Genomic DNA, 11915 nt, shown 5'->3' on the forward strand with positions numbered 1-11915 from the left:
AAGTGTACATTACTGTATTGTAGCCTAAAGGCTGGTCAGTTAGGTTTGTACCTGTAGACTTTCCATCACCATGAAGATAAACTATGCACAATACAGTAATTGAGTACATTGAAACATCAAGTGGTTTGTGATGATATGATGTGATGATGTGGATCAGTTGGTAGAGCATGGTGCTTGCAATGCTAGGGTTGTGGGTTCGATTCCCACAGGGGACCAGTATGAAAATGTATGCACGCCAATTACTGTGGATAACAGTGTCTAATGAAAAATAATGAATAGACCTTTTCAGTTTTCACATAGAAATAAGTTGTATTTGCAAAGTATTTCAATAAACTTTTWAAAAATATATATAATTATTTTTTATACCCAATTGGTAGTTACAGTCTTGTCTCATTGCTGCAACTCCCGTACAGACTTGGGAGAGGCGTGCCTCCTCCGAAACACAACCCAACCAAGCCACACTGCTTCTTGACACAATGCCCACTTGGAAACCAGCCACACCAATGTGTCGGAGGAAACACCGTACACCTGGTGACCGTGTCAGTTTGMACTGCACCCGGCCTGCCACAGGAGTCACTAGCACGCTATGGGACAAGGACACGCCCGGTCTGCCGGCCAAACCCTCCCCTTACCCGGACGACGCTTGACCAATTGTGCGCCACCCCATGGGTCTCTGGGTCACGGCCGGCTGCGACAAGAGCCTGGAATCGAACCCAGAATCTCTAGTGGCACAGCTAGCACTGTGATGCAGTGCCTCAGACCACTGCACCACTCGAGAGGCCCCATTTCAAGAAACTTGAACATATATCAAAAAAGTTTTCCAAAAGTATTATCAGATTAACTGTTTTGTGCAGATAATTATCATACTCAAGTTACAAATACTGGTAAACACTCAAATACATTGTTTTTTTATCACCAAAGAAGTGCACTGGGCCTGTATTAGCGGACTGATATAGACGTCTTCAGTGTGGGCAAAAAAACATGTCTGCACTGTGGTCAGATCAATATAGAGGAGTGGACCACAGTATTGCTCTCTGTCTTAAGAGCAATCGCTGTTATGAGTCCACCAGCAAATGAGAAATAGGGATATAATTTGTGGCTTTGCTAATCACACTTAAGAGAAAGAAAAAACTAAACACTAATACTTGAAATAAACTATTAACCAGCTTGGCAGCTCTTGCAGGGAGGCTTTTATGCTTCATAGTTTTAAGAGGCTTACTTCTTGGAGTATACTGTAGTAGTGGACCTGGGCCAACACTCAGTCCCATTGTTATGGGAACATCATTGCTATGTGTGCCGGCTCCCCAGATGTGTTGTAGAAAGAAGCATGATATCTCTTGATCTGGTAGCAGTCTGCCAATAGACAGTACTACTTTCTCCTCTGAGACCCACAGACTTAATCACAGTGAAGTCATGCTGTCACTCTTGTCCTTATCCACAGAATCACAGTGGAGTTGAACATGAAATGTGGGAGTGATGTTCTACTCTTGTTACATTCTTCAGTACCTACTCTCTGTAGCCCCTTCACTTTCTCACGTTCTCTCTCTTGTTTTTCTGATTTGTTTTGCAGAAGAAAGAATGGCTCTGTCTGAACTGCCAGACCCAGCGACTGATGTCTGGAGGGCTCCGGGATCCCTCTCCTGTATCTCATCCGTCTCCAAAGCACCAACCAATGGGTTCTCCACACCACCAGGCACTGGCCAGTCAGCAGCCTGTTCAGCAGCCACCCTTCCAAAAATTGACCAATCAGCAGCAGGAAGGGTCGAGACAGATGCAGCCGCAGCAGCAGAAGCCCCAGACAGCCCTGGGGAGCGGACCTTTCGAACCAACTGCAGCAAAGCAACCTGGAGACACAAAGGCCCCTGTCCAGGCCACACCTACACCTGCAATCGAGCCCCTGAAACAACCAAAGGCCACGGAAGAGACTACGCCAAAACCAGAGAAGTTGGTGGAACCCGCCATAGACACCAAACCGACTCAGAAGAAGGGAGAACCAATCACAYCAATAAAAGAGATAAAGAAGTCGAGATATGATGTAAGTCACATTTTAGGTGTCCCAGAAATTCATYTTGGTAAGGCTGTGTTGTTATATATTAAAGCAAGATGTTGGTTGTAGGACATTCAGTAGATTTGAAATGGGATAATGTATTGCTAGTTTATAGCCACAGTATAGCAATTGATTAGAAAATGGGATCCAATCTTTTCTGTGCCTTCTCTCTTCCTCTGCAGCTTGTTATTGACATCTAGAAAATAATGCTGATGAAGCAGGCGCCAGCCATAGCACTGACGAATTTACTCCACACAGAGAAAATTTATGTTTTTCATTTTAGCCATCGCTCCTCTTGAAATATGAAGCATTAAGATTGGTACAACCATGAATATGCAAAGCCATCAAGGCCTTAGTTAGTGGTTCTGAATTAGTGCTGATGTGAATACCAAAGTGCTCCACTCTAATCCCCACTGCTCTCTAATGTTCACTGCGAGTATGGGTGGAATTCTATGAGGAGCAGAACATTACGAATAAAATCTTTAGAATAGTCATTGCATAAGATCATTTCAAGGGGTTTTCAGGTCTTTTTCAGGTATTCTTCCTAGTCTGATGTATTGTTTTTGGCTGATCTCTTATGTCTTACTTATTAGTTATTTTGTCTTTCTCTGTCTATCCCCTTAGGAGACCAAGAACAGCACTCAGGACCTGTCGCGGAGCCCCCAGAGCCTGAGCGACACGGGCTACTCCTCCGACGGCATCTCCAGCTCCCACAGCGAGATCATCGGCCTCATCCAGGAGGAGGAGATGAAGCTGAGTGAGAGGGGCATCAGCGGGCGTGGCAGCCCCCCCAGCCCCTCCGAGATCACCAAGCTGGAGAGCTCCATGAGGCCCCTGCTGGAGTGCAAGACCCTGCCAGTTGAGGAGAGGGAGCGCGAAAGGGGCCGAGGCCGGCACCACCGAGAGCAGAGACCCCGGTCGCTGTCCATCACTCCGGAGGCCTATGACTCTGATGAGGAGCTGGAGGACATTGTGGAAGAGGAGGAGGAGGAYGGAGGAGACTGGGAGTCCAAACAGGAGCACAAGAGCAGTGCCGCTCCCAAAGAGGAGAAGAAAGTGGCTGAGCCGGAGCCGATGACAGATGAGGAGTTCATGAGGAGGCAGATCATGGAGATGAGCGCTGAYGAGGACAACGAGGAAGAGGAGGAGGACATGGAGGAAGAGGACGAGGAGGACGAAGGCTACGGCTACCAAAAACCTAAAAAAACACACAAGCACATCTCAGAGTTGACGAAAGAGAAGCGCCGCCTCTCTCACCAGTCCAGCAGCTTTGAGGAGGACACCAAAAGCTCCAGCGACATCTACAAATGTTCTGCGGAGGAAGGAGAGGAGGGGGGTCTGGGGGGCCTGCGCCGCTTCAAGACAATCGAGCTCAACAACACCAACAGCTACAGCCGCGACATGGAGCTCAACAACGAGAACGACCTCAGCCTGGACCGAGAGCCCGAGTTGGAGATGGAGAGCCTGACGGGGTCTCCCGAGGAGCGCTCCAGGGGTGAGTACTCCTCCACCCTGCCACCCACCACCTCCAGCTATAACTCTGGCACCTCCCCCACCTCCATCTCCTCCATGGAGGAAGACAGCGACAGCAGTCCCAGTCGCAGGCAGAGACTGGAGGACGCCAAGCAGCAGAGGAAGGCCCGCCACCGCTCCCACGGTCCCCTGTTGCCCACCATTGAGGACTCCTCGGAGGAGGACGAGCTGAGAGAGGAGGAGGAGCTGCTGCGGGAGCAGGAGAAGATGAGGGATCTGGAGCAACAGAGGATCCGCAGCACGGCTAGGAAGACCAAAAGAGATAAGGAGGAGCTGAGGGCCCAGAGACGCAGGGAGAGATCCAAGACGCCCCCCAGCAACCTCTCCCCCATCGAGGATGCCTCCCCTACTGAGGAGCTGCGACARGCTGCRGAGATGGAGGAGCTCCACCGATCCTCTGCMTCAGAATACTCCCCCCAGAGCCTTGACTCAGAGGCTGAGGGATACGAGTCTAAACTCTACAAGTCTGGCAGCGAGTATAACTTGCCCACGTTCATGTCTCTGTACTCTCCTACTGAGAAGTCGTCGACGACCTCAACCACCACCGCGCCCTCCAGCAGCAAGCCCCTGAAGAGTGCTGAGGAGGTGTATGAGGAAATGATGAGGAAAGCCGAGTTGCTGCAGAAACAACAGAAACAGCAACAGCAGCAGCAACAAGGGAGACACAACAGTGCATATGAGGACGACACGAATGGCCAACAGTATGAAGATGAGTATGAGTATGAGCAGGCTGAGACTAGTTATGAAAACGAGGCGGCAGAGACAGGAGACATCTACGAAGAGATCCGCCAGACCTCCCAAAACATCACTAAGATGCATCAATCCTCAGCCCTGGAGTTACAGCAGCAAGCAGACAAGCAGGTGGAAATAGACGACAGCACCTATCCAGATAAGCAGCTTTTAGATACAGGGTCGGCCTTCGCTAAGCTGCTTGAGCAGACCAATGACTTATTGACTCCTGGCAACAGCCCCACTCAGCTCTCTGCACCTGTGACTTTTTCTGAGACCGGAGGAAGGATCCCTGATGTACGGGTGACACAACACTACTCCAAAGATGTCCATAAAGCCGGGATGAAGAGCCAGACGGGTAAAAATGGCATTACTCCAGTGGCGGCCGCCACCACAATAGCAGCCTACGGGGTTTATTCCCGGGATGCAGTGACCATCTCTCACACAAGCGCTAGTCAAACGATGACGACCAGCCAATCCATCATGTATGGTCGACAAACTGGAGGACCTGCCACTTCAACCACAACCATCTCAAATGTGTGCAGCAAGATAGCGGAGATAACACAGGCTTACAGCCAAAGAGAGGTGGTTGCGAGAAGGGTGGGCGAGAGCCGAGGGGTCCAAGCTAGAGAGAGTGCGACATCTTCAGAGCATGTCATAGAGCCCCGCTCGCCAAAGATGTACTCGTACTACAAGAGCTCCAGCTCCCCTCTGTCTCCCTCTGCCTCGCCCACTGAGAGCCCAAGTCGCTCACCCTCCAGGAGTGCCGAGATATCCACTCAGACATTCAGCCCAGGCATAGAGGCTCTGTCGGCTGGCTCGGGGCCCACCTCCCCAGTGATGGCCCAGGGGACACAGACATCTCAAAGGGCCGTATCCCCACGTCTCTTCAGACAGCAATCCTCCCAGCATGCCCCCTACATGGTCGCAGAGCCCACAAGCCCTGCCAAACCAATGACGGTCAACACCGCCACGTCACCTTTATCCTCGCCCACCAGATTCATCCAACAGTCGACATTTGACAGCTACTCTCCACAGGCCAGTCCGCCAGACACCCCTCCATACCACCAGTCTCCCCAGCACAGCTTCTATAGGATGCAGAAGGTGGAGAAGGTCAGTGTTGGAACCAGCATGGTCACCACAGCTAGCACCTACAGCCGTGGTTCCATGTCTATGGACAACATCTCTCTCTGCAGGATCTCCAGCATCCCTGGGACCTCGAGTGTCGAGCCGGGCCAGATGATCCATGGTGGGAGTGTGGTGGATCTGAGAACAGTAGATCTGAGAACAGCCACTAACGCAGCTCCCATTATCATGACTGCCCATGGCATGGATCTTACCTCCCTGGCCAGAGAAACACGCAAATACACCAGCGGGCCCGAGGGGAGCCACCCCTCCAGTATCATCCAGCCCCTCATCATGAACCTGAACACCCAGCAGCAGCCCCACGTAATGGTATCCACTGCAACCACGATGAGCGTCACGGTGGCCACCTCCATGTTCATATCACAGCCCCAACAGCCCATGGTCTATGGGGACCCTCTACAAAACAGAGTTGACCTCGGTCAGGGCATGGGCTCAGCCATGTGCCTGTCACAGAACAAACCACCTCCCACTGACCCATCCATCCCCAAGATCGACGCCAAGCTGGAGGACCTGAGCATCCAGCAGCAGCAGCTTCTCCAGCAGCAGCAAAAGCTTCAACAGCAACAGCAGCTCTTGGAGCAACAGCTCCAGCAACACCACCAGATGCAGCAGCAGTCCTCCGTAGCTCGGTTCAACCTACCAGGCCAGATGACGCTGCTCAAGAAAGACCTTCTGGTCAGCCAAACCAGCAATACCGCAGCCGTGGTCAGTACTATATCCCCTGCCGTTGCCCCTGATATCTACGGCACTGGAGGTCCCCTGGAGCTGAAGAGCAAACCAACCCCGGCAGGTGTGATGCACCTGGCTGGGGGTGGGCCTCATGGCATGATGGTCCAAATGGATGGGGCCCCACAGGGAGGACCAGTGACCCAGCTGGTGAAGACAGAGGAGGGCAAGGATGCCGTGGACCTCACAGGGGGGCAGATTAAAGCTGAGAACCAACCAGCTTGCTGTGATGTTGTGTACCACCTCCCATTTGGAGGTAGCTGCGTTGGCGGACCATTCTCCCAAAAGCCAAATGTTGATGAGAAARTGGCCACTCAAGAGCCAAGACCACACTCTGTGCCACCACTCTCTTATGAGTCGGACCAGGAGGGCCAGTATCAGGAGTTTTCTATGGATGGGCGTAAAGCCTACACATTACCGTTCCCTGGCCGGCTACAGCCCTCGATGTCTGACACCAACCTAGCAGAGGCCGGACTCCAGTCCTACCACTCCAAGATGGACCCACACTTCCAGACCTCTGGAGAGCTGGCTGTGGACCTCAGCACCATGAAACACACCTATGAGGGAGGCTTCCTCGGACTGGGCATGCAGTATGGCTCCTACACTGACCTACGCCATGGAGGGGACATCACTGCAACTGCCCTGCCCATACGCAGATTCAACTCCCTGTCAAACATCAGCTCTGACTATGGCTACTCTCCCCGAGACCTCGCTAACTTCCAGGAGTCCAACCTGGCCCAGTACAGTGCCACCACTGCCAGAGAGATCAGTCGAATGTGCGCTGCCCTCAACTCAATGGACCGCTATGGGAGCAACCCAGAGCTTGTGCAATACGGTGTAGGCAGAGGAACAGGTCCAGGTGGCAGGCTTAACTCTATGAGACAAAATATGCTCTATGGACCTGACGGGAAGCCAATCTCTCACACCCAAGCGCTCACCAACATGATCAATGCCAGGCAAGCCAGCCTCCGAGCCATGTACCCGTCTGCCATGAGGTCTGCAGATGGGATGACCTATTCTACCATCAACACACCCATCGCCTCCACCTTGCCAATCACTACCCAGCCTGCCTCAGTGCTGCGCCCGCTATTAAGTGGAGTGTACAGGCCTTTACCCACAGCCAATATGACACCTGTGCCTCTGGCCAGCCTCACCAGGATGCCTGTGAACCCACGGATGCCTATGTCTGGACAGGCCCCATACCGTTATCCGGCTCCCAACGTCTTCCCATCTACGACGTCGGCCCCTGTGAGCATGCCTGCCGCCGTCACCACCACTCAGGATGCCCCAATCTACCTAGGGAAGCCCTCTGTGACATCAAGTGGATCTGATCCCCTGTATCAATCTCCTGTTGCCCATACATCAGCCTCAGTGAGCTTGCCAACGGAGTCCGAGCAGCAGCCCATAAACCTGACCCAGGCTCACCTCCACACTCAGGCCCCAGGGCAGCCCCAGGTCCAGCCTCAGAACCAGCCCCCAGCTCAGCCCCAGCACATGCAACCTCAATTCCACCCTCAGGGCCAGCATCCACCCCAGAGCCAGCCACCTCCAGCCCATGCTTACCCCCCAACACAAAGCTACACTGGGCCCCAGAGCAGCACCCAGCCCCATCACCCAACCCCACCCTCCAGCGGCCCTGTCAACCCGGAGACCGAGACTGAGGAGGAGAGGCTGCACCGCCAGCAGGAGCAGCTTCTGCAAATGGAGCGGGAACGCGTGGAGTTGGAGAAGCTGCGTCAGCTGCGTCTGCAGGAGGAGCTGGAGAGAGAGCGCATGGAGCTGCAGCGGCACCGTGAGAAAGAGCAGATGCTGGTGCACAGGGAGATCCAGGAGCTGCAGACCATCAAGGAGCAGGTCCTGCAGCAGCAGCAGGCTGAGAGGGAGAGCCAGCTGGTGATGCAGAAGGAGCAGTTGGCCCAGCAGAAAGCCCAGCTTGACCAGATCCAGTCGCTGCAGCAGCAGCTCCAGCAGCAGCTCGAGGAGCAGAAGCGACAAAAGACTGCTGCAGCTGCTGCTGCTGCAGCCACCGCAGCCGCTCAGTTGGACCAGAGCGGCCAGATGCTGCAGCCCTACAGAAACCAAATGGGCTTCAGGTCCCTGCCCAACTCCTCCTCAGACATGTGTCTAAGGAACAATGAGGAGCAGATGGAGACCAGGACCAACATGAGAAAGCAGAACTCCACCTCCATGCCCCGACTGAGGGATGGAATGGAGGGCGAGAGCGTTGAGTTCTACGGAGCCCGGAGGATCGTGGACAGTTGCGTTCAAACAGACGAAGAGGACGGTGAGGAGAGGTACATCATGTCTAGGCGCAGACGCAACAGGCGCAGCGTGGACCGCAGCGTCCAGACCGACGACGATGAGGAGAAAGTGGAGTGGGAGCAGCCTGTGAGACGCAGACGCTCACGCTTCTCCAGGCACTCGGATCCCGGGGCCGACCACAAGACTGACACAGCCTCCAAGACGGCCACCTCATCCAGCATCGCCATTCAGACCATTCGAGACTGCTCCTGCCAGACCGAAACAGACCAGCTGGGGAAGGTGTCCCCGGCCATCCACGTCACTGTCCCAGACCCGAACAAAGTGGAGATCGTCCACTACATATCAGGCCCTGAAAGGACCCAGAAGGGTCAAAGCCTAGCCTGCCAAACAGATGTGGAGGCCCAGTCTCAGGGCGTGGTGGTGCCACAGCTCAGCGTGCCCACCACCATCAGCCCCTACTCCACGGGTATCCAGCTGGTTGGCTCCGCCGACCCGCGGCAGCAGCAGAACAGGAGGAGGTCTGACCCCATGGAGATCAGCTACCAGACCCAGACCCAGACCCAGCCCATGAACCACCTCCACAATGAGTCCCTCTCCAGCCTGATCCGTCAGCCCCCCAAGTCCCCCCAGGTGCTCTACTCCCCCGTTTCCCCCATCTCCCCCCACCGCCTCTTGGAGACGTCCCTCTCCACCGGCGGGCTGAACAAGGCCCATGTCACTCCCCAGCAGAAGGCCTACACAGCCGAGTCACCCCAGCGCCACCCCAGCATGCCCCGCCCTATTAAGAACACACAGAGGTCCATGTCTGACCCCAAGTTGCTGAGCCCCACCACTGACGAGCACACTAAGGCCAGGCTAAACCTGTACCAGCAGCAAGCTCTTCAGAGCCAGGTAGGTCACAAGGTCAATCCTTTGATCCTCAACAGCTATTTCTGTACACATGCAGAGACTGAAAGAGAGCAAAGTCTTATTTAAATCGTAGCCTCACATAGACAGTTGTCTTTTTAATGTTGAGTATGAATTCAACTGTAGTACAGTATGTATCGAATTGACAGACTGATATTAAAATGTGGCCCCATAAACATACAGTGCATTAACATACAATGCTATACTATACATAAAACATACAAGTCAATTTACACACATTTAACACTGACAGATCTCTAGTTTAAAAAAACACCATTGAGGCATGTCCTCCAACATCTAATGCACAACTTCCTAAGTGAACACTATCAAAGTATCTCTACATTAAAGTTGATATTTTTGGCAAGAAATTGTTAACATCATTACAGGCAAAACCTGACAATGATATCTCCATTCATCCAATACTAACTCCAACTGTTTGTTACTCTTGCTTAAATGGCAAATTACAGATTGACGTTTGTCCCCCCTATATACAGATTACTATGAAGGGAAGAAAATGCTGAAAGAATTCTGAAATTTAAGTGAACCGTCCGCCGTATTTGTGAATAATGCTTTCTTTTGTGATTTTTATTATTATTAATTWATTTATTTGCACACAATAACATACAAAACAGTATGATAAGAATTTAAAAGGCAAACGGAAGCGTGTGCAGGACAGGTAAAAAAAAAAACTGAGAGGCTTGTAAGGCCCTCTTTAAAATATGTATAAAACCATAGAAAAAAGTATCCAGATTTTTAAGACCAATTAATAAATCATTTGAGATTTACACAAAGAAAAAGGAAAAAATTATGATTAGTGGTGGATGATGCATTATTAAAATGCATAATCAAAGTAAGTGACAAATAGGCAGGAAACTATTGGGATGAGTCATTGAGTGGAATGTCCAGTAGATATTTTTCATTTTGTATTTGAAGGAGTTGTTGAAGGAGCTGTTGCAGTGTTTGAGGGGGTCAGGGAGACTTAACAGATAATGATTGACCTCTGTAATGTGGGTGATGGCGAACTGACCTAATCYTGTACGGAAAAAAGTTGTGTGGAATTCAGTGTCAGTTCTTGTAGGGTAATGATGAACCTGAGTATTACATTTGAATAGCATTTGAACAGAAACAGGGAGTAGATTAATTTTGAATTGAAGACAAACAAACAGACTTGAAATAGTTTGATTTCATAAATATTGAGGATTTGAAGGCGATGAATACGTGGATCAAAACTGCACGACTGTCAGAACTGCCACGACTGTCGAACTGGCACGACTGTCAGAAATGGCACGACTGTCAGTACTGGCACGACTGTCAAACTGGCACGACTGTCAGACTGCACTGATCTCATTTGCACGACTTTCAGAATGCACGACTGTCAAACTGCACGACTGTCAGAACTGGCACGACTGTCAGTACTGGCACGACTGTCAGAACTGGCACGACTGTCAGAACTGGCACACTGTCAGTATGGCCACGACTTCAGAAACTGCGACACTGTCAAAATGCACGTTTTCATAAATGGCACACGTCAGAATGGCCCGCTGTCAGAATGGCACGACTGTCAGAAATGGCATGACTGTCAGAACTGGCACGACTGTCAGAACTGGCACGACTGTCAGAAATGGCACGACTGTCAGAACTGCCACGACTGTCAGAACTGSCACGACTGTCAGAACTGGCACGACTGAATATAGCTTGTCTCTATTAGACCTCCAATCTTATTGGGTATTAATTGGGCTTATTTGATACCCTACTAGAATTTCTGAAGAGAGGTGTATGGTTGTAAAACATTTACTGAGATTATGTAGAACTGCTGTGGGAGCATCTTCATGAGTTTGTCATAATTAAACAGTAATGTTGCTGACAGATACTGGGGCTATCTTCCCCAACCTTTCTGGAGACTGTGGCTGTGATTAATTTAACCCCCAATGGAAATCCAAGTTTAATTACCACAATTAAACGATGAAGTAATTAACTATTACACACTCACATTGTGCTGCCTACACAGTTGTGGCATGGCAGAGGATGTAACATAATAGAGAAATGTTAGTGGACATGTTAGATTATAGACATTTGTATTACTTTGCACTGCAAAGTAACTGAAGCAAACATATTGATATTTACCAAGCTTCAGTTTACAGCAATTTGTTTATTGCTTTTCTCTTTTGCACAGGCACCTTAAGAAATGTACAATCACACCATAAGAATATACTTTGTTTTTAGTATCGTCCTTGAGAATCAATACATATCTATGTCACATGTGCAGTGCTTTGTTGTGCTAGCTAACCCTAACCCCCTACTCTCACGGCCCTGTCCCGTCTCACTGCAGCTTGCTGCCCTGCAGCAGAGCGCTCTGAGGAAGGTGAAGAGGACCCTGCCCAGCCCCCCTCCAGAGGAGAGCCACCTCCCCATCATCACCCCGGCCGTCCCTCAAATGTACATGCCCGCTGTGCACTCCCTGAGGGCCGGGTCCAGGCCAGGTCTGGCAGCCAAAGCCAGCCTGCTGAAGGACCTCACCCACGAGCTGAAGGCCGTGGAGCAGGAGTCCACCAAGCTCCGCAAGCAG

At 51.3% G+C, this 11915-nt stretch overlaps 1 protein-coding gene across 1 annotated transcript in view; it reads left to right on the forward strand.

Moving 5' to 3' along the window:
• The first annotated feature begins 1672 nt into the window (after positions 1–1672).
• The window catches only part of bsna (bassoon presynaptic cytomatrix protein a), a 32456-nt gene continuing 22213 nt past the window's right edge, over positions 1673–11915 (forward strand). The window contains exons 1-3 of the mRNA XM_024006662.2: positions 1673–2035; positions 2672–9334; positions 11679–11911. Coding sequence (XP_023862430.2) covers positions 1673–2035; positions 2672–9334; positions 11679–11911 — 7259 coding nt within the window. The remainder of the gene's footprint in view (positions 2036–2671; positions 9335–11678; positions 11912–11915) is intronic.

Source organism: Salvelinus sp. IW2-2015, linkage group LG17 (assembly GCF_002910315.2).
Source record: "Salvelinus sp. IW2-2015 linkage group LG17, ASM291031v2, whole genome shotgun sequence".
NCBI classification, from domain to species: Eukaryota; Metazoa; Chordata; class Actinopteri; order Salmoniformes; family Salmonidae; genus Salvelinus; species Salvelinus sp. IW2-2015.